At 47.2% G+C, this 23,188-nt stretch overlaps 2 protein-coding genes across 2 annotated transcripts; both read right to left on the reverse strand.

Annotated features, from left to right (window-relative positions):
* Window positions 1-784: 784 nt before the first annotated feature.
* LOC119366039 (endonuclease 4-like) lies at window positions 785-3,351 on the reverse strand. Its single transcript, XM_037631698.1, has 8 exons — window positions 3,169-3,351; window positions 2,900-3,071; window positions 2,044-2,136; window positions 1,803-1,942; window positions 1,566-1,658; window positions 1,396-1,463; window positions 1,223-1,293; window positions 785-1,121 (listed from the first exon to the last, which is right to left on the reverse strand). The coding sequence occupies exons 1-8, from the start codon at window positions 3,277-3,279 to the stop codon at window positions 1,003-1,005; spliced, it is 867 nt and encodes a 288-aa protein (XP_037487595.1). The 5' UTR covers window positions 3,280-3,351; the 3' UTR covers window positions 785-1,002.
* Window positions 3,352-16,143: 12,792 nt separating this feature from the next.
* LOC119368569 (3-ketoacyl-CoA synthase 5-like) lies at window positions 16,144-22,586 on the reverse strand. Its single transcript, XM_037633794.1, has 3 exons — window positions 22,120-22,586; window positions 21,267-22,032; window positions 16,144-16,371 (listed from the first exon to the last, which is right to left on the reverse strand). The coding sequence occupies exons 1-3, from the start codon at window positions 22,584-22,586 to the stop codon at window positions 16,144-16,146; spliced, it is 1,461 nt and encodes a 486-aa protein (XP_037489691.1).
* Window positions 22,587-23,188: the final 602 nt, after the last annotated feature.

Here is a 23,188-nt window from a genome sequence, read left to right on the forward strand (position 1 = left end):
CGACTGTGATGCCTTGCCAGCAACTATTTAGCAAAGGCTATAAAATTTCCTATCCAAGTCCTTACATTATTTTTTTGAAAAGAAGTTTAATGCTGGGGAGGGGGGCATTGGCCCCCTTAAACCTAGGCAAACGTCGGGCCGGGTCGGGTTTCGGGCCGGGCTTGTAAAAGCCCGACCTTCATTTCTCAAGCCCGAGCCCGGCCCGAAGCCCGAAATACTCCATATTTTCAAGCCCGAGCCCGGCCCGAAGTCAAACCCGAAGCCCGAAAGCCCGGTCCGAATGCTATTTTCTAGTACGCGCACGTGCAAGCCCGGCCCGAAGCCCGAAAGCCTGGCCCGAAATACGGAAAAATTGAAGCCCGAGTCCGGCCCGAACTATCTTTCGGGCTGCAAAACAAAGCCCGAACCCGGCCCGAATGTCAAGCCCGGCCCGGCCCGGCCCGGGTTTTTCGGGCCGGGCTCGGGCCGGGCTGCCCATGCCCGGGTTTAGGCCCCCTCATCTTAACACACATAGCTCTTCCTAAATATATTGGTATGTCACACATATTTTTAATATAAATATTGTATATATCAATTGGACCACCCTGGCCGAAAATCCTGGCTACGCCACTGCCTCAAAGTGAAAAGCACATCATATGACAATGCTTTTGTAGTTACTAGTTTTCCTGCCTCGCCTCCTATGTTCAAATCCTGGCTCCGCCCCTGGATTTCTACCGTAAAGAGGAAATGAAGATGATACGATGGTGTCAATCAACAGGTGCCAGTACACACACATACGCAATGATTCGCTGCAGAAACTCTAAGCCGCTTTGAGGAAGAGGATACAATGGAGTTAATGGATACATACAGATACAATGATTTGCTGCTGCAGCGACTCTAAACCGCCTTGTTGGGTGGATAACAAATACTATAATCGCGAATTCAGTGATTTTGGTGAAGCTACAACGTGGTCAGACAGGGCAATCTTCTTGTTCTTCTTTATTTTGTAGGAAATTGTAGCGATCAGATGCTCTGCAGCCTGCCGTTCCCGCCGAAGATCCGGTTGAGGATCGCCGCCAGCCTCACGCCCCCCTGGGCGAGCCTCTTCTGAACCACCGGCAGCGCCTTGAAGTAGTACTCATCTGCAGTCCAGTTTCAAAGACATCTAGTCACACTTATTCCAAGGAAATCACACATGAGTATCAATATATAAAAGTTCAGTGTTATTAATCTGGTACGGTACCTCCTAGGGTGTCGTCCTGCTCGACGCCCTCGTACGCGTCGCAGGCCAGCACCGCGCTCTCCTGGGCGTACCTGCATTCGATCGATCGTTCTCAGCCGTCAGATCCAGCCTCTGAACATATAATTTCAGTTTTTGCAGCTGGATTAGATCCTCATCGTGTTGTGAGAGCTTACTTTTCGGCGCAGGTGGTGGTTTTGCTGCGGCACGCCTCCCACTGCTTCTCCTCGCTGGACCAGTCGTCCTGCAAGAGATCAAAACAATCAAAAGTTACTCGAGGTGAAATTAAGGCTGAAGTCGTAATGGAGTGAAATGCAGTGCAGAGGTAACTAGTGAGCTAGCTTACGGTGATGTTGCGCTGGATGGACTCGATCATGGCGTCCTGGTCTTTGTTGAAGAAGTCCTTCATGGCCTCTGTGATCACGTCCGAATCCCACACCTAGGTTTGGAAAGACAACACCATCGTAAACCACTATACGTACTCTCTTTGTCCGAAAAAGCTTGTCCATCAAATGGATGTAGAGAGTAGTAGACGGTGAGTAAATGAATGGATCATGCAGCTGAGACTGCATGTGGTACGTACCTTGTGCAGGTTGCTCTTCCTCCTGTACCAGCGGAGTTTGATGGTGTTGCCGCCGAGGTCGTCCACGTGGCCGCAGTGCAGCGGCTGGTGCACGTCGCCCACGAAGTGCGCCAGGAACATCAGGCTCTCCGTCGGGTCAACTGGTAGCGAAGCAGTTCAGTAGTTCAGCTAATCAAAACAGAACACTCGTTTTTTCCTGAAGTTAAGTGAGCAAAGGTGTCGACCACTGAAGCTTCCTTACATGGGCTTGACGAGTCCTGGAGCGCGGCGGTGTAGTTGTTGATGGCCCCGACCACGCACACGTTCTTGTTCCCCTTGGTGTCGTGGCAGTCCCCTGTCCACAATCAATGCAATCGACGCATAACGTGAGACACGTGCGTGTGTAATTCTCTGATCTGCGATCACGTACGTGTTGGTCCTTTAAGTGCTTGTTCTTGCTTGTGAAACTCTAGCCGCATGCTATGCTGCCCGGACAGTGTGGAACTCTACGACTGTTACATTAGCTTGTCGCGCATGCACTCTGACTGTCAGTCGCCAGTCGGTGACGAGGACCTATACCAACTCCCATGCCCAATCAGACAAGCAAAGCTATACCCGATTGGCAGGCTGGTCAGCATGTCCCCGTCAAGTTGGGCTGATAATGACTCGTCCCAAATGATAATATTCCTTGTGAGATGCGATCCATCAAATAATGGAACTGTTGGCATATCCCTTTTTTTCTAAATGATGATGATGCAGTTAGCTGCAACCGCCACTGACCAGACAGATGGATCGATGTTTTTTTTAGCTCCAGTAGCAGGTGGACGCACGTAACGGCACAGCAAATAACGTGTCGGGACGGACCTCTAATTAAGCTCGTACGGGCTGAAAGTCAAAGCGCGCCTTAACTTCCGATCGCGAGATGCTACTGTTACGAGACAGTAGCACTGTAGACATCAAGTAGACTATCTACCTAATAAACAAAAAAGACTTAAAGAAAAGTAAGTGTTTTTTTTTTTTGTTGTTGTGACAGTCAAAATAAACGAGAGCTGAACTTGCATGGATGCATGCATGGCAAGTTTCAGAGGGAGAGAAAGAGTCTGAGCCGGAGCACGTACTGGCGTAGCTGAACTTGCAGTCGCCGGGGGTGTCGGCGAAGTGGAGGGGGCTGGACCACCGGTACCGGAAGCGCTGGCTGTCCGCCCACGAGCACACCTCCGCGAGCTCGCCGTTGGCCCACGACGGCAGGAGCGCCTTCACCCCCGTCAACGCCTCACTCGTCAGGAAACCCTGCACGGAAACGCCACTCCAGTTCAGTATCAGTTTTGCCGGCCTCTACCTACGGGGCGCCGGTGAAGTCAGACGATTCGGTCGGCGGTTCATGTACGTCGGCGATCTTGCAGGTCATGTAGTGGCCCTCCTTGCCCCACGCCTGCGCCGCCGGGGCTCTCGCCGCCGCCGCGACCAGGAGGACGTGAAGCAGCATGAGCAACCCCATCGTCCAAGCTTAAGCTCAAGCTTCGCTCTCTCTCTTTCTGCGTCTCTTGTTGCTGTGTTGCTTTCCTTCTTGTCTCATCTACCCTGTGTACTGGTCCCCTATTTATACATACAACCACCGGCGAACCCATGGCCGCGTTTCGGGCTTGGAAGATTCCTTCATCCGATCCGCGATGCCTTTTGTCCGAGCAACAACCGGAGGAGTTTGAAGCCAATAAGGGAGCCATGTGAGCGAGCCTGATGGCTGGGGTTGCTTGCGCCATGTGAGCATCTCCGGTCATGATCGATGTGCAATTATGCCGGCGTGGTTCACATGTGCGGCACGCTACAAGCTCCGATCCCTATCCGCTGGCTCCGTTTCACATTGCAATGGCAATGCCAAAGGAGGGATCCGATCAGAGCGCGCAGCTGCTGCTGCCACGCGCGCGGCGCGCTTCTTCTTGCCCACCCCCAACGAACGAACACCTACTGCTCCGGCCGGTTTCTGAACTCGGATCGGTAGCATGGTGGGTACGTGCATGCGAGATTCGCCGAGCTTCAAAGCTCCCGCCGATCGATCTCCCTCCTCCAATCGGTTGCATGAAAGAAAACTATAGATGATCGACTTGACGATCGACGACTAATAATTAAACAAAGCACCGATCTATCGCTGCTCGTCGTAAACAATCGGAGGATAAGGACTGATGGCCTCACCAACAACAGGCAGCATATGCTGTATACATATTCCGTCAGACAGTGTTTGCAGCGTTTCCCCTATAGTTTACATGTATCGTCTCCCCTGGGTCGCAATTGCTAAATCAACGGAGAGCAAGCTAGATCAGATCGAGCTAGCCTGCCACTCCTTGTCCACTCCCAACCAACGCTACATGATCCGGTTTCTGAATGCTGACTTGGTACTTGCTCAGCAGCAACAAACGACGACCAAAGGAAATGCCTACGAAAGCACCCTCAATCAAATGGCCAATCCACACCCTCACCTGCTTCGCCTGCCATCGTCCGGGTCATTTTCAGTCTCGCTGCCAGAACCCATCGTTTTTCCTCATTTGTAGAGAGGACGGGCACCTCACAGTCGACCGCCTGAATCGTAAAAAACCTCATGCTTTCATGCACTATGGCACCGGCCTCCCTGGCTGCGCTTTCTTTGCGCTTGATAGTGAGATCCCTCAAGTGTCTCCCATCCCTGCCCTTTCCAATGCTGGCATAATCACTGTCAAAGACAAGAAAAACACTCCTCAGGTTCTCCTTGATGAGCTTCAGCTATGGGACGATGGCGGCTGGGATTGGCAGATTCGCCGTCGGAGTCCGAATTTGCAGCCATTTTCCCCTCCAAAGAAAGTGTAAGGATGATTTCGTCGTGCACCAGTTTTACTCTCCCTCCCAATCAGCTCGTCGTTTCTGTCAAGGCCGCTTCCAACGGATCGAAACTAATCTCTCCTCTGTCAGATGTTTGGGTTCTCGTTGACGATGTCCCTCCTACGCTCCGATCCCCAACCTTCCTCATGGCTTTTGGAGTTCTCACCGGCAAACCTATTGAGGTCGATCCGGTGTCGCTGCTTGTCCTGGGCTCTGTACGCCTGCGGGTTTGGTGTGTGGATCCTCTCTACATTCGTGGCGCGGTGGATGTCTTCCCCTCCGCTGGTGGCTTCCGGCTCAGGGTGCGTGTCGAGGGTGCGGTCAATCCGTCCTTGCACCCTCCCCTGCCCCCTCGGCCGGCCTCGGACAAGGACGACGATGGGTTGCCTGATGACTTGAATCCTGGTGCGGAGCACTGATTCACGCAGTCCGAGTGGGACGGCCTGACCTCTGAAGACCGTGACCTGCTCAAGTAGAATGCCCCCGCGCGGGGTGGGAACAAGGATGCGGCTGGCAACGTGGGAGCGGGGACTGCTGCTTCCGATGGGGTGAGGGGCACTCCTTTCTCTGGCGTCTGCTCTAATCTCCCAGCTCGCCTGGCCTCGCCCTCTCTTTCTGGCATCGAAGATCTACCCCCTGCCGGCCCGTGTCCAAGAAGAAGAAATCATCTGTCAAGAAGTTTTCCGCTTGCAGCAGGGCCTCGGAGGGCTCAAAGCAGTCTGCGGCTGGGATGTGCCGCAGGCTCGATGCTGATCTGGGAGCGGCCTCGGGTCCATCTTCTGCGGCGGCCTCCCCGTGCCGTGCCCGCCCTACGCCGGTGCATTCCCCCGCCTCCACTGCCCACAAGAGCGGCCAGATCTCCAACAGCGGCGAGCGGGTGGCTGACTGGGCGGCACGACGCGCTGCGGGCAGAGACCTCCCCCCACAGGTACTCCACCTCGCCCTTCTACCCCTTCTATCCCCAGTACTTCTCCTGTTCGATTAGTCCTTTTGTCGCATTCTAATAAACATCTTCTGCATATTTTATCAGATGTAGGCATTTCTTTCGATTCTAGTTTCGGCTCTCCCTCTGCCCTGCTGGCTGTTGTTCGGGACAATGAGGTGGCCCAAGCTGTTATTGCCAGGGCCAAGGATGCTGCCGCTCTGGCTGGGCCCGCACCGGCTGTGGCTGGTGGGGTCGCAGAGGCATCTGATAGGGATCAGGTGTCTTCTGTTGTGCCTCGGCGCGGAGCGGGCAAACGTGCTAAATCCTACATATCCCCATGTAGGTCGAGTCTTCGCACTAAAAATCTTTCCTTTCGATGAAAGCTCTTTTCTGGAACATCAGGGATTTCGGTGCTAGGGGGCGCAGAGACCAGCTGAAAGACCTTGTTCAGAGCGATAATATTGACATCATTGGACTCGTTGAAATGCTAAAACCCTCTTTCTCCCCTAATGAACTCTCTGCGGTTGCGGGGATCGACAGATTCGAGTGGAACTTTCTGCCTTCCTCGGGCCACCCCGGCGGCATCCTTATTGGTACTAAACGAGACATGTTTGATTTTGTTGCTTTCGATCATGGTATTTTTTTGGGCTAGCACTGTTGTGTCTCATCGCTCCCTCAACGTTCTCTAGGAAGTTATGGTAGTTTACAGTCCGGCTGACCATTCTCTTTCCCACTTGTTCTTGGATGAGGCATCGAATAAGATTGATTCGTGTGATCTTCCCTTGCTTATTGGTGGTGATTTCAACTTAATGCGCTCACCCTCGGACAAAAATTCCCCTAACTTTTCCTGGTCGCTTGCTGACGCTTTTAACGCTTTCATTTGTGACTCATCTATCCGTGAAGTGCCTAGGGTGGGTGCTCGCTTTACCTGGATGAATCACTACTCTTCTCCCATCAGTCTGTCCTAGACCGTGTTTTTATTTGTCCCCGATGGGACTCCTTGTTCCCTCGTGCTTCCCTTTGGGCTTTGTCCATAGTGGGATCTGACCATGCCCCCCTTGTTCTCGACGATGTGATCCGCACTATCTCCTCCCCATGGTTTCAATTCGACGCTTCGTGGATGCTAGTTGATGGCTTCTCTGAGATGCTCTCGTCCAAAATTATCTCCTTCTTGGCTTCTGACCGCCGTTCCTTTGGCCTGATGGATGATTGGCACCAGTGTTCTTATTTCTTGCGCAAATTTCTTCGTGGATGGGCCAGGAATCATGTTGCTGATTCCCGTCGTGACAAGCTCCGTCTTTCGGCCCAAATTGGCTCCCTTGATACGCGGGCCAGTGGCCCTGGCCTTTCTCTTCCTGAATGGTAGACCCATTATGTGCTCGAGGAGGCCTTAATGGCTTTACACTGTCATGCCGAGGTATATTGGAGGCAAAGAGGCACCATTAACTGGACTTTGGAAGGCGACTCTCCCACTGCTCATTTCTTTGCCATTGCTAATGGGAGACGTCGTCGATGCTTGATTGACAGTCTCATCATCAATAACACTAGGGTTTCAGATCATAACCAGATCGTGTCACACGTAGTTGAATTTTTCTCCTTCCTCCTTTCTGCCAAGCCCGAGGTTGGGTTTAGGATGGCTCACTCCTTCTGGTCGGTCCAGGAGCAGGTTTCCAATGACAAAAACGAGGCCTTAATGATTCCCCCTTCAGACGAGGAGATTTTCAAAACTCTCCGTACTGCTAACACCAATTCGGCCTCAGGCCTTGACGGATTCTCCATCCCTTTCTTCAGGCAATTCTGGCCCCAGCTTCAGGGCCTTGTCCATGCAATCATCCAAGGTTTCTGGTTGGGGACCGTGGATATTTCTCGCCTAAACTACGTTGTCCTCACTCTCATACCTAAAGTTAAAGGGGCTAACAAGATCTCTCAGTTCAGGCCTATTGCCCTCATCAATAACTTCGCTAAATTTCCGGCAAAAGGTTTTACTACTAGGCTATCCCCCATCGTTCAGCGTACCCTCAGTCCTTTCCAATCGGCCTTTGTCAAAGGCAGGTTCATCCTGGACGGCATCCTATGTTTGCATGAGATCGTCCATGACCTACGTGTTCATGGTACTAGAGCGGTGATATTTAAGCTTGATTTTGAGAAAGCTTACGATTTGGTCAGTTGGAACTTTCTTCGTCAGGTGTTACTAACCAAGGGCTTTGATGGGGCTATGGTGCATAGACTTATGCAGTTGGTCACGGGTGGCCACACTGCGGTTTCGGTAAATGGGAATATCAGTAACTTTTTCGCCAACGGCAGGGTGACCCGGCTTCCCCCCTTCTCTTTAACTTCATGGCTGACTCTCTCTCCCACATCCTGACTCGGGCTGCGGCTGCTGGCCATATCACCCCTGTCAGCTCCCATCTTGCTCCTAATGGCATGTCCCACCTCCAATACGCGGATAATACCATCATTATGGTGGAACTTAACGATGAAAGTGTGGCTCACTTGAAGTTCCTTCTCCTTTGCTTCGAAGCACTTTCTGGTCTCAAAATTAATTTTGCCAAGAGTGAAGTTATTGTTACTGGGGTGTCGGACGATGAGGCTCTTAGAGTTGCTCATTTACTAAACTATTCCCTGGGCTCTTTCCCTTTCAAATACCTTGGACTCCCGATCTCCCCCCACAAGCTATTGGCTAAGGATTTCGCCCCGGTCGTCTCAAAGTTCACTACTAGGGAAAAGGCTAGCAGTAGCGCTGGTTTTAGGTATAGCAGTAGCACGGGGTGGCGCGCTACTGATACGGTGCTACAACTAAAGTATACCAGTAGGGTGTGTTCGCCCGCGCTACTGCTATACCTGCTTAGCAGTAGCGCTTTCGGTAGAGAGCGCTACTGGTAGTTATTAGCAGAGCACCTCTCACCATGCGCTACTACTATTGTCACGTATTTCTTTTTTGTTTTATGTCGTATTCATACACCATTATACAAGTTTTCATACAGTAGCAATTTAGACATTGTTTTTACATCAGAATGAGTTATTACATCCTTGGGTGAAAGAACCGTGGATTAGTTTCAAGTGCATGGATCCAAAGTGACCAATGATCACTTTGGATCCATCCACTTGAAACTAAACCGCGGTTCTTTCACCCAATGACATAATAACTCATCATCATCATCATCATCATATCATTAACAACTTATCATCATAATACATCATTGTCATATGACAACTCCTCATGATCATCATTTTCGTCAATGAGACATCATATAGCAAGTTGGTCACTAGTCATAATCACAACTCGTCCTCCTCATCATCATGAAGTCTAACACATTGTACCACATAATAACACATTGTACCTAGTACCTACTCCTCTCTAATAGGACCTACTACACTCTCTTAGGTAAAATAGCATAAAACAAGATAGGCCCCGACTCTTCATTATGGAGAATCGAGATTATCCTGTCTCCAATTCTTGCCCTTCACACAATGTTGCTTCCAAGTAGCTCCCTACGAGTGACCATACATTTTTTTCCAATCTTTGATTGTCATATCTTCATTGGTTTTAGAAATACGATATGAACAGGAGTGATTCATAGGATGACCTAGCCGTATATTCAAAACATCAAGGCGACCTTTCTGAAACATCAAATGAGGCACACACTCCTGCGGAATTATCTGTTGAAAAACATAGTAATAACTTCATAGTTACCAATGTAGTTCAGTTTTAGAAGAATTTATGCAAAAGATGCATAGATATCGTAATACTAAAAAAATCTTACCATGACATCTCCATGGATGTTAGCATAGTTCAACACGCGTGCACTAGTGGCACGTATTGACCATAATGTGCAGGAGTTTGATAATACATATTGTAATTCTCAAGATCAGTAATAAATGCGATTAGATGATTTTTCTCGTGATAAGTTAATTCTGAGTCATCGGTGTAGTAGGTTCTGTCTACCATCTTCCGCACATTCTTTGAAGAATGAAAATAAGCCATCAACGGAAATAAACTGTCAACTATTTTGAAATAAACAATATAAATTACTTAATAACTATGTTTGAGAAACTCACATAGCAGTAGAATTGGAAGCGTATCAACAAGGACCCAAATGTCCAAATTGTCTTCGGTGATGTCAGGATCACCAAGATCCATGGTGACAAGCATACCCTCATGAAAATCATACATCTTGCAAAGTGCTTCCCAATTCTGGCAACCAAAATGGGATACGCTCTCAGAATTTTATAGATTTACCTCCAAATCCATACCATGATGGGTCCTTAGGTGAATTTTTTTGTTTCCATACTTTCATGATTTTCAAAATCCATCCTTTCCAAGACATAGCGTCTTGCATTTCATGGGATAAGCTAGTCAAATTGTAAAAGACAAAAATTACACGTTGAAGTAGTAGAAGTCAAGCTTAATTACGAAAAAAAACTTTGCATCGTAGCATACCGTTTCAACATGGAAGGTCTCCTAAAGCTTAATGCTGAAGCGCCGAACTTCTATCAAGTGAGGCCTGTCGTAGAAACCCCGGTTGTCGCCGCACCAGGAGAACTCCGCGAGACTTTCGTCCGACGACATTTACTATGTTCATAATTCAAAGATTAAATTTCTAAAATTCAATATATGTACTACAAAAACTAAATTAGATTATTATTATTCAGCACGGGTTGACTATCGGTCCGTCGAGTCTTTTTTTGAAAAAACTCTCAGCTCACGTGGTGTATATATTCGACCGTTCGTGATGGTCGCTCCTCCCTTCGTCCCCGAGTGCATTAAACCAAAATGTCTAGCACATGGGAACGAAGAAGAAGCGACCCCCACGACAACAGTCAACAGTCTTCTTCTCTCATATATGGTGGACACTCCCTCACAGATTTTTCGACTGTTGGTGATGGTCGTTACTCCACCTTCCCCTAGTGCATAACAAAGGTCTAGCACAAGGAGAAGAAGGAGAAATGACCCCCACGACAACAGTCGAGTTTCTTCCTCTCTCATATATGGTGCAGACTTTCTCCCTCACTCATTTTTTGATTGTCATGTATGGAGCCTCGATAGACTTAAAGTCAACACGAAATGCCATTTAATTATCTTTCTAGAAAACCCAGGCCACTCGATATTTCCTACATATTCTAGCACAAGTCATGCCAAAATTCACGAAAAATCCGGCATGATCTTTGCTAAAAAGGACATATCGAGCGACTAAAATTTACCGGAACAGAAATTAATCAACACTTCGGCAAAACATAGGCCACTCGGAGGTGTTACCTGCAAACATGGCCACTTGGACAAGCACGTATCCTATTTACATTCAAACTTGATGGTCATTACATTCAAACTTGATGGTCATTGCATTTCAATGGTTGAAAATATGAACAAAAACATTTCAAAATATCTTATAGGACTCATATTGACATGGAGATTTGGCTAGTCTCACCTCGAGGTCGGAGGGGGTCTGTGATGGGGACGGCGGCGGCGACGACATGAAGATTTGGCTGAAAAAATTAGTATTCAAAATAGTGCTCTCCAATTTGAGCATTCAAAATAGGAGTAGTTCTCCAATTTCAACATGCAAAATAGGAGTAGTTCTCCAATTTCAGCATTCAATAAGCAAAAATAAATCATAAAATAAATTAGTATTCAAATTAGCATGCATTCAATAAGCAAAACTAAATCATCTCTTGCGTCCGTACATCATCAAATATTATCACTAATACATCTCGAATAGTATCATACATATTACCTCACTAATATAGTTAAAACCCTAGCGAACGACGGGTATCGGCCCGGGCGGTGGACACCCAAAGAGAAGAAACCATCATAGGATAATAGCTCCAGTGAGATCCCTGAAGAACCTGCTAGGTATCGGAGAACTTGCCCTCCAATGCAACCATGTAGCGAAGGACGTGCTCGTCCTCCTCGCTGACACGGTGACGTACCACCTCCACGGGGTCTTCAAGCCTCCGCACCATCACTGGCCCATGCGACCGCCACCAAAGAAGGTTCGGGGCAATGACGGGCTGACTCCTTACCAAGATGCGCCTCCCGAAAGGTAGCACATCCCAGTACCAGCCCGGCGGAGCCCAGTCCCGGACATGGCCCCTCTGATCAAGCAGGCCTTCTCCGCTGAGTCGACGACGAGGATGCGGGATAGGCATCGTCGATGTCAATGCGGGAATAATTGCTTCAACTAAAAAAGTAAACTAGTTCTATTAATTTTCGTACTAAAAATAAAATAGTTGTATTAATTCAACTAGTTCAACTAAGCACTTACTATAAATAAAAATAAACTAGTTCTTACTAAAAATAAACTAGTTCAACTAGTTCTATTGATTTTCTTACTAAAAAAATTAGTTCCATTAATTCAACTAGTTTTGACTAAAAATAAACTAGTTCAACTAAGCACCCATTGATGAACCCTAGGAATTTGTCCTAAAAACTAATTAAGCATGTACAACTATTGCCTAATTAACACCTAGTTTACAATTAAGCATATACAACTACTGCCCTAATTAGCATCTAATTTGATGAACCCTAACTAATTAGATGAACTCTAATATTTGATGAACCCTAGCTAGGCAGAGGTAGGGGAGGAGGAGGAGGTGTAGGCGTGCTCACCTCGGGTGCCGGCGGAGTTAGGGAGATGCCGAGGGAGGGGCACACAGCGTCGAGGTCGGGATCGGGGGCGGCGTCGAGGGCGTACGAAGGGCGACGAGAGAGCGCGCGGCGGCCAACGGCGATGTAGGGCGACGATGGCGGCGACAACAGACGATTTAGATTTGAGGGAAGTGGCCGTGGGGAAGAAGAACCGCGCGCGGTTAAATCAAAAGTAGCAGTAGCGCGTGCCAGGAAAAGCGTTACTGCTACATTAGCTAGAGCTAACTTAGCTATAGTGCTGGATGACAACACGCGCTACTGCTAAGTTAGCTATAGCGCCTGTCCTGAAAGCACGCTGCTGCTACGCCTTTCTCCTTTATTTTTATTTTTCATTTATTTTCCTTCACATTTTCTTTTTTATCCTTCCCCTTTTTCTATTTCTTTCATTTTCATTTACTTTTCTATATGTTTTTCATTTTATTTTCCTTTCATTAGCAGTAGCGCTTTCTGCGTAAAACATGTTGCTACAATAATCTTAGCAGCATCGCGCTTTGCCTAAGCTCGCTACTACTATTGGTAGCCTGGCGAGAACAGTAGGGGAATTTTAGTTGTAGCGCTTCTTCCATGAGACGCGCTACTACTACAAACTTAGCTGCAGCGCGTTTGGTTGACGTGCGCTAGTGGTAAATTGTAGTAGCGCTTCTTTTTGGCCCGCGCTACTGGTACGTTTCTGTGTATAAGGTTTTCCCTAGTAGTGGTTGGGCAACCGGGTGTTGTCATGGAGAGGCCGTGCTACGTCTCCAACGTATCTACTTTTCCAAACACTTTTGCCCTTGTTTCGGACTCTAACTTGCATGATTTGAATGGAACTAATCCGAACTGACGCTGTTTTCAGCAGAACTGCCATGGTGTTATTTTTGTGCAGAAATAAAAGTTCTCGGGATGACCTGAAAATCCATAGAGACATGTTTTGGAATTAATAAAAAATATTGGCGAAAGAATTAGCATCAGGGGGACCACACCCTATCCACGAGGGTGCAGGGCGCCCCCCCTGGGGCGCGCCCCCTTGCCTCGTGCCCCCCCGGGGACTCCACCGACCTCAATACCAACTCCATATATTCACTTTTGGGGAGAAAAAAAATAGGAGAGAAGGATTCATCGCGTTTTACGATACAAAGCTGCCTCCAAGCCCTAATCTTTCTTGGGAGGGCTGATCTGGAGTCCGTTCGGGGCTTCGGAGAGGGGAATCCGTCGCCATCGTCATCATCAACCATCCTCCATCACCAATTTCATGATGCTCACCACCGTGCGCGAGTAATCCCATCATAGGCTTGCTGGACGGTGATGGGTTGGATGAGATTTACCATGTAATCGAGTTAGTTTTGTTAGGCTTTGATCCCTAATATCCATTATGTTCTAAGATTGATGTTGCTATGACTTTGTCATGCTTAATGCTTGTCACTAGGGCTGGAGTGCCATGATTTCAGATCTGAACCTATTATGTTTTCATGAATATATGTGAGTTCTTGATCCTATCTTGCAAGTCAATAGTCACCTACTATGTGTTATGATCCGGCAACCCGAAGTGACAATAATCGGGATCACCCCCGGTGATGACCGTAGTTTGAGGAGTTCATGTATTCACTAAGTGTTAATGCTTTGGTCCGGTACTCTATTAAAAGAAGGCCGTAATATCCCTTAGTTTCCAATAGGACCCTGCTGCCATGGGAGGGTAGGACAAAAGATGTCATGCAAGTTCTCTTCCATAAGCACGTATGACTATATTCGGAATACATGCCTACATTACATTGATGAATTGGAGCTAGTTCTGTGTCACCCTATGTTATAACTGTTGCATGAAGAATCGCATCTGACGTAATTATCCATCACTGATCCATTGCCCACGAGCTTTTCACATATTGATCTTTGCTTAGTTAATTCTCCATTGCCACTGTTACGATTACTACAAAACTGCTACTATTACTTTTGCCACCGTTACCATTAGTTCCATACTACTTTGCTACTAAATACTTTGCTGCAGATATTAAGTCTTTCAGGTGTGGTTGAATTGACAACTCAGCTGCTAATATTTGAGAATATTCTTTGGCTCCCCTTGTGTCGGATCAATAAATTTGGGTTGAATACTCTATCCTCGAAAACTGTTGTGATCCCCTATACTTGTGGGCTATCAGGCCACTACAACACCCAAGCTGGCAAGGTTGCCTTACTCAATGCCTGCCTCTCCTCTCTCCCCATGTTCTTGATGGGCTTCTACATCCCTTCGGGAGGGACCCACGCTGGGTTTGATAAACACAGGGGTGCCTTCTACTGGAATTCGGCGGACAACAAGCGTAAATATAGGATGGTGAAATGGAAGCTTATTTGCAGACCCAAAAACATTGGGGGTTGGGCATTAGTAACACTGCTGTCATGAACAAATGCCTCATCATTAAGTGGTGGTGGGAAATCATGTCCCCTACGGAGGCCTGGTTGTGGCTTAGCATTCTCAAAGCTAAATACTTCCTTGAGTCTAGCCCCATGTTTGCGCCGGCTTCAGGAGGATCCAAATTCTAGCAAGACCTCGTCAAAGTTCGTCCGTTTTTCTAGTCTCTGGTCAAATTTGTTGTCAGGAATGGCAAATCTATTCGCTTTTGGTTAGATTGGTGGTGTGGGGAGGCTACCCTGGCGGTGACATTCCCGGTTTTGTTTTCTTACTGTCCTGACCCGGAGATCTCAATCTCCGAGCTCTGGGTGAATAATTGGGACTTGGACCTTCGTAGAACGTTCTCTCCTGAAGAGTTGGAAGATTGGCATCGTTTTACTGCTTGCTTCCCTCTGCTCTCGGAGGAAGAGGACTCGGTGGTCTGGCCCCACTCTGCCTCTAGTCGCTTTTCGGTGAAATCCTTGTACGCTAAACCGATTTCGGGCTCCCTACTTCCAAGTTCAAGTGCATATGGAGTGCCCGCGTCCCACCTAAGATCAAAATTTTCCTGTGGCAAGCTTTTCGTGGGAAGCTTCCCGCAGCGGACCAAATCCGGAAAAGGAACAGCCCGGGTTCGAATAAATGCGCCTTGTGTGGGGAATTTGAAAAAACGGAGCACATTTTCTTTCGGTGCTCCTTGGCTAAATTTGTTTGGTGCTGCATCCGCTCCTGGCTCCAGGTGTCGTGGAACCCCTCTTCTTTCGAGGATCTTAGGGGATTGGTCAACGGTTTATCTGGGAACTCAAAAAGGGTCTTCTGGGTTGGGTTTGCAGTGATCTGTTGGTCGCTGTGGACCACTAGAAACAAGTTTACCATCGAGCATATCTTCCCAGCTAATCCCGCTAATTGCTTATTTAAAACTTGAATATTCTTGCAGCAGTGGAGATCATTGACTAGGGATGCTGATCACCAGGCCTTCGATGCTATGGCGTCCAAGATTCGGGCTACGATTTCGTCCTTGGTGCGCAGACAACTCGAAGATTCTTAAACCCTGGAGTCTCCTCTAATAGTCTTATTTCTGGCCTGTGTGCCATATCTGGCTGGATAGCCATGTACCTGAACTCCTTTTCTTTGCCCGCCCTGTTACTGTGGTTGCTTGGATGTTGGTTGTGCTACTCTTTCTGGTGGCTTTATTTATACAGTCGGGCGTATGCCTTTTATCTTAAAAAAAAAGCACCGGTCGATGGCTTGCTCAGCTAGTCCGTCCTAAACAATCTGAGAATAGCATCAAGAAAATACACGCATGATCTGCACTCTGGTAGTTAATTCCTGTTTCTGATCGGAACAACATGGACGAAAACAAAACAGCCACGAGCATGTTAAAATTGCTCCAAAACAAAAACACTGGGCCTGACAACAGGCGTACGTACTGATTAATAAAGTTATTAACCGTGATTTGGATCTGATGAAACTAACATGCATGGCCAAGAAAGTTTTGTGATTTTTATCTTATTCTACGACTAGTTCGTAGGTAGCGCAGGCCCAGTCCCTGTCTTGCATGCTTTGTTTCTGTCAGACTTCAAAGGCTCTGCAGCCTGCCGTTGTTCTCCACGCTGAAGATCCGGTTAAGGATGGCGGCCAGCCTGACGCCTCCCTGGGCAAGGGCAATGCTGAAGCCTGAAATGAAATAGCTTACAGACAGACTTACAGTAAGGTTGAGCTTTATGGCGTCGATCATGGTGCGCAGGTCGTCCTTGTAGAAGTAGAACTTGCTCATGGCCGTCTGGATGACCTTGTCATCCCACACCTGAAAGCCATGTTGCGTTAGACAGAGGAACGACCAGAGAAGATCAGTGCCACGTACCAATTATTGTTGCATCATACGGCGGTGTTGGCGAAGCCGGTGGCAGTCGGAGAGATCCAGTGCGGCGATCTTCAACTTCATACTCAGACTTGTCCTGCAGCAACATGGGTGATTTTTTTTTCCAAGTTTTCTTTAGGGAGTCTTCATGTCTGGTTTGGAGGCGGCAACATTGTCCCAGCGTAGGAATAACATTCTCCCCACTCATTTTCTGCTACGCCGGTGTGCTTATCACCGACGATGGGCGTGCGGAGCCGTGTCTCCCATGAGTTTTCTGGGATCTAGTCGGTTTAAGTTTTTGATGGATCTATCCGGATTCAGCCGGCTTTCATGGTCTTCGGAATTTCTACATGCCTTTTTTGGCATTTCCTTCTCCAGGGCAGAGAATCACGGCCTCCGGACTTTCCTGATATGCATCGAGGACTTTTCGGCCGCTGCTTCTACAAGCTCATAGGTTTATTAAAATTTACTCGGTCAAGGCGGAGGCCCAAAAGCGGGACTAAGCTATGCTCATGGCGTGTCGCTGGCGGATGCAAGAGTGAGAAGACTTGGGCACTCCCAAGAATTTCATTGTTAATTTTATCTTTTTGCATGAATGTGTTTGCAATGACTTGTGATACTTAATATATGGCCTTGGGCCTTTTCACATGAAAAACAGCCAGTTGACCGACGCGGAGTAATTGATCCCGAGCACACAGGCTCTTGGAATCTGTCACGCTCCATATGTCGTCGCGATTCGCGTTACCTCGCACACGTGACCAAGGCCGGGCCCAGCAGAGGACGTGGCAGAGATAAAGAAAAGGAGGAATCCCCTGGGCGATGGGGCAGAACGGGATTTCCGTTTCAGGCTGTGGCCGATCAGCGTCAGAGCCGTGGCTCGAGTCCGCAGCCAATTCCTGATCCGTGGATCAGTGTCCGTTAACGACGTCAATGGGCTGGAGTAAATGAAGAAATGGGTAGGTGGATATGGTGGCTCCTTCCTCTCGCACCTGTCGGTTGGGTTCTATCGGGGCGGCTCGGTAGCGATAGCAGCAGATCTAGGGTTCGAGAATCTCTGCTCCGGCATGCATGGAGTTCTTGACGCAGCCGTTCAACAGGTGCGAAATCTGCCCGTGTCTGCTCTTTCTGGTCTGCGATTTGGTTTTGCTAAAGTGGGGGATCTAAATCTTGAGCGCTCGCTGTGTGTGTGTGCAGTAGAACTCCAATTGAAGAGGTGACTGACAGCGATTTACCAATGGAACCGTTGCATCACCCTGTTAGATCGCCGCCCGGCGCTGAAGTGGCAGCTGCGAGTGCTTCAAGTGGCGGGGTGCAGATCTGTCCGTGGATCAGAATTGCTGCTTGCGGGCGACGCCCGCAGTTGTTGCAGTTATTGCGGCTGTGAATGGGCACGAGCGACTATCTCCTACCTCTTCTCCTTGGATCTTGCATTATTGAAAAAACGCGAGCCGGTGGAGAAAGTTCTTTCTAGAAGGCGAGTGGCAGATCCGGCAACTATGGAGTTCTTGATGCAGCCGATAAATAGGTATGGATCTGTTCGCCCTTGATGATTGTTCGTTAATTTCTAGACTTATGATTCGCATTAGATCTGCTTAGTCTGCGGGCTACTTGGTGGAGCAGCACAACTCTGCTCGAGGTCAACCAGAACAACATCCCCATGAGTCCCCTTCATTACCCTGTGATGACGCCGCCGCTGGTCGAGGTGTCGGCCCTGACGGCTTCAAGTGCAGATGCGCAGCTTTGTGCTCCGGAAGCTGCTCCAGGTGCAGGCAGTGCAGAGAAGCCTCAAGGTCCAGGGAACTCCATAGAACATGTTGACCCGAAAACTCTTGGCTCGACTAAAAGGTGTGAAGTTATGGATTGAGATAGTTTTAATTTCCGTCTTAGCACTGAGTTGAAATAATGTCATTTGGTAAAAAATGTAAGTACGTATGATAGAAGTAATTTGAATGGATATGGAGTGATTTTAGTGAATATTGTGTGGACTACTGAATTTTGTAGTTTGGGTAGTTTGTCATGAAAAAATTGTACTGTAAACAACTTTGTGCTTGATTGTTAGCGAACCAGAATGAAAAAATGTACGCCAAAATTGAGCCTGGTAAAAAATTGAATTCAGTCCTGTTAGGATCTGCACTGGCTGCTCAATATGTCAGGCTATACAAACTGAAGAACCATGCATACATGACACAATTTTATGAGATATGGCACAAGTGGACGAAGTCTTACTTCACATGTGTGTTTTGTGCTAAGATGACCAGTACGCAGTGGAGTGAGAGCGCTAACCATAAGCTGAAATTTTTTGTGTCTCCAAGCTGTCCCATGCATGTGTTTGTGAGGAAATACATGAGACTGATGTTTGATAGGGAGTCTGAGGAAAATTATAAGGAGAACCGAACAAAAATTACAAGATACTTACTAGAAAATAGGAAAAGTTTTTTTTTCTAAATAATGACAAGTAGTTGTCTGACAACGTCAAATCGCTGATTTTGCAGGGGAGGCCACTTATGCGAGCAAGCATGGCAACCGAAAGACATGCTGGCAAGATATATACCAGAGCTATGTTTGGGCAATTCGGCCATATACTACAAGAGTGTGGTGCATACCAGATGGAGGAGATTGAAATAGGTAAAACATATGTTGCTAATTTGAATGTGAATGCAGGCAGTTTGCCCACATGGGGTTGCTATGCAGCCATGTACTGAAGGTAGTCCTGAACTGTTAATTATGCAATTAAGATTTATGTGAAAATTGTTCATGATTGCTCTTGAATCATTTGATGAGTGCAGACTGATTCGATGCAGGTACAAAAATCCCAAAGAAGCATATAGTAAAAAGATGGACCAGAGATGCACGAGATATCCTCCCGCCTAACCTGACACAGGTACCAGCTGAGGGACCATGCTCAACAAAACCCATTTAGTTACAGGCATTTCTATATGTATATGCATGCGATGGAGTTTGTGCGCATGGGGGACAGCAGTGTGAAAGCATATGAGCATCTAATCTCCTTGTTCAAGAAATATGCTGCTGAAATGAAGCCGTTTACAGAGATTGGGAGGCCTACCACAAGTAGCGAGAAGGCGCCGTATGAAGGTTTAAGTAACGCACAAAATTCTGCAATATATGTCGGAGACTCGGAGGCAAGGGCACAAACGAACAACCTGCCCTGATCAGGCAGATGTTCCGAAGCAGCCTCGTAAGCCAGCCAGATGCAAAAAACTGTGGTGTTGAAGGTCGCCGCAGGAACAACTGTCACATAGCAGCTGAACTAGGACTCAAATAATTGATCCGAGTGATCAAGCTTTCCGGTTGTAGAACTATGTTAGACAGATGATACTAAGTTGTGTGGTTCCTGTAAAAAAAATCTTGAGCCTAGATGAACATAACATGTGTGTTAGCAGAGTACCAAAAGAATAATTTCAGTTCTAGCATGCTAGATAGGACATTTTCAGACTTAAAAATATTGCTTGCTGTTGCTGATGCTGTCGTTCTTTAACGAGAAAAACAATGGTTTCTTTAGGATGACTACAAGTAGGGTAGTGATCTTCAGGTGGTGATGATACCCTGTTTCCGAATTACTAGTGTTTGATTCACTGTCTATATCCAAGAAATGTGATGTTCAGGTGGGGTTGATTTCATGTTTCATGGTAATTACAGTATTATATTTGGTAGATGAGTAGATATGTTGTGTGTCCAGATGAACTTGATCCCAGGTTTTGAGGTGCTGCCATATATTGTTTTGAGGTGCTTTCAGAAACCAAATACCGCTGCATGGCATTGTTTGCTTGCTGAATGGTTGGGCTAGTTAATGCTGACATGCTGTGGAACGAAGTGCTGGGACTAATTCGAGTTGATTGAAACACTAGTCTACGAGGGGGTGGATTGAATCTTGAAGAATAAGAAGAGAGCCGAGCAGTCCTGAGAAAGATTGATAGTTTTTATTTTTTGAGGCTAGGAAGATTGGTAGGTCCAATGGTGGTTTGTAGTAAATGGGTTTGCCGGTCCACATTAGACCAGAATCTTGGCTGAGACGGCCCACATCGTGTATCTCCTTCTGTCCCGTCATAGCGATACGTGACGGGGTTAATTGAACGGCATTTGACTTGTGGGCCTTATGCCTGTACCAGTACCTCTGGTTGCATCGATCGTAAGATGAAGTAGTGGTACAAATTTCAGGATCACTGCAGCTCAGGCTCACATAAGCACTTTCGCCAGTTGACCCTGTCTACACAACTTCATGCATGCGTCCTCATGCTCGCCATAGACATCAGCCTCCTCTCACAGTGCCACCCCCCCCCCCATCCAAATATACACGGAGTAATGTGTTTTTTTAAATTGCACTTTTTTGGGAATCAAATTAGATACAGGAAGTCCTCAAGCAACTTACAAGTTATAACTAGCAAAGCTGATACAATGACTTCGAGAAAAACATTCGCTTGGATAATCTCTAAAGTGCCCAACATATGACTATTCTACCCTCTCTAAACAAGAACATGGACTTTTGGGCAATAGAGTTGAGAAGTCATGTCTTTTTGTTGGATCATCATACTATGTGCTCTTCTAGATGTTGACGTAGTAGTAGTAGTAGTAGTAGTAGTAGTAGTAGTAGTAGTAGTAGGAGGAGGAGGAGGAGGAGGAGGAGGAGGAGGAGGAGGAGCATCAGCAGTAGTAGTAGTAGATGTCGATGTCATTATCCTCTCAGTTTAAACTTTGTTGGAGACATCCACTGGGTAACGATGGATGCAGCTAGCCCAGGGTCCATGTGCACCAGAAGATGGTTGTATACACATCCACCCAATAGTGTTGCATTCGTACCCTGCACCAAACCCAATCATCCACACCCTATTGCCTTTCTTCATCTGGCCTTTAGCTTCGATGTATGCCAACTCATACCACACCGATGCACTCAACTGGTTTCCAAATCGATGTAGCGTCATTCGCGATGCCTCAACGTTCTTATCTGATAGATTGAGTCCATGTTGTACTGAGGTGATAACCGCTGGTCCACCAACATGGATGCAGAAATGCTCAAATGCAAGACAAAAGTTGGGGATGGATTGTCTCGCCCTCCTTGAGCCGATCACCTTTTTTGCCATGCGATAGAGCAAAACTCTGAGAAGCTCTGACCCCGGTAGGACAAGAGGTCCGGTTACCGTGATATTTGCTTTCAGTGCATCTCCAGCGACACCCATAAGGTCTTTAGAGAGAGCAGTCCCAAAGTTTCCCTTCTCATCTTCCTCTTGATAAACACACCGGTAGGCAGCATCATTTGCTGCAGTGATCGTCCGGGCCAAATGCTCAAGCCGAAATCGAGCCTTGGACCTAGAAGTCGACAAGAGCTTGGCGGCACTACCCATACGAAACAATATGTTAGACAACTGCATGGAACGCATATTTCCTGCATAGTATAATGGTCCAATGATCTCCGTAGATACCACCAATGCGTATGACCCCCAAGGCATGACCTGCAGCATGTTGCTCGCAATTCCCACCGCAGTCACTGACGCAGTACACGCCATCCCTGAAAGGTTCATGAGGCGGATATCACTTCGCAACTTGTATCTGTGCACAATCATGTCAGCGTTGGATGGTACTGGGCTAAACCCACTGCTGTTGGTGATAAGAACACGGATCGCATCACGGTTGATGCATGTCTTGGCAAAAAGTTCATCAATGACCGGGAACATGATCAACTCTGCTTCCGCGCGTGCTTCATCAAGCCCACAATATGGCTCTATAAAGGAAAGTATAGGTGGTACATATGTCTGGTCGCTCATGCCTGAGCGCTCCAGAATAGTAGCTATGAAGTTGGTAGTAGAATCATCTAGCAAAGGCGAGAGATGTGCATGCTCAAGCAAGGTTGCCTTTGGGTATCTAAACTTGGAGCTTGCCACAAAGCAAGCATAGTCAACGAGGTATACAGTTCTAGGACGGAGTGCAAGGTAGAATGTTGCTGTGACGATGAAAAGAACGACGACGAGGAATAGGTGGATGGGACAGATAGCACTGGATTGAGGCACAATCTGGTGTGCAGAGACAACCCCTTGTGTAACCTTTGTGAGAACGGCACCAGCGAGTGTAGTTGCAATGGCAATTCGCAGGATGAGGGTGTTGGCGGCACGATGGTATAGCAATCTTAAGTGTTGAAGATGAGAACTCATGTTGTTGGGTAATGTGGTGTACGTCGCGTGCATATGTTGACGAGGATAGCAACCAAGGCCTAACAATGGGATATTTATACAAGGGCCTTGCATATGTTTGAACGTTTCTTTACACTGAGAATCTTATGGGAGAAATACGTAACATCACATCTATTTCAAATAAATTTCTAGCAGTCCTTGAGCAATGATCGTACATATGAGATCCTCCATCCCTACTTCTCAACCATATTTCGTACTTGCATATTTTTCATGTCGCACACTAGTGTGTAACCCATGTTTTTCACACTGCACAACAGGAACACTCTCATTAAAAAAGACTAGCACATATGGCCGTGCGTTGCAACGGGAGATAAAATAGTATGCATTTAAAATTAATGAGAATTATATGCACAAGCAAAACCCTGTGTGCAAATGAAAAAGGAACATTTAACTTCTCGGTTTCGCCGCGTGTGAAGGAATCAATCCACTACTTTTTTCATTCATTTGTCGAGGGCATTTAAGAGTTTTGTTGCGTCATCGTATGCCAGAGAAGGCTCATAAGTTATTTAATCATCCTTTAAATCGAGGGGGTTTTAAGGTATGAATTTTCTGAACATTCTAGG

Source organism: Triticum dicoccoides, chromosome 2B (genome assembly GCF_002162155.2).
Source record: "Triticum dicoccoides isolate Atlit2015 ecotype Zavitan chromosome 2B, WEW_v2.0, whole genome shotgun sequence".
NCBI lineage: Eukaryota > Viridiplantae > Streptophyta > Magnoliopsida > Poales > Poaceae > Triticum > Triticum dicoccoides.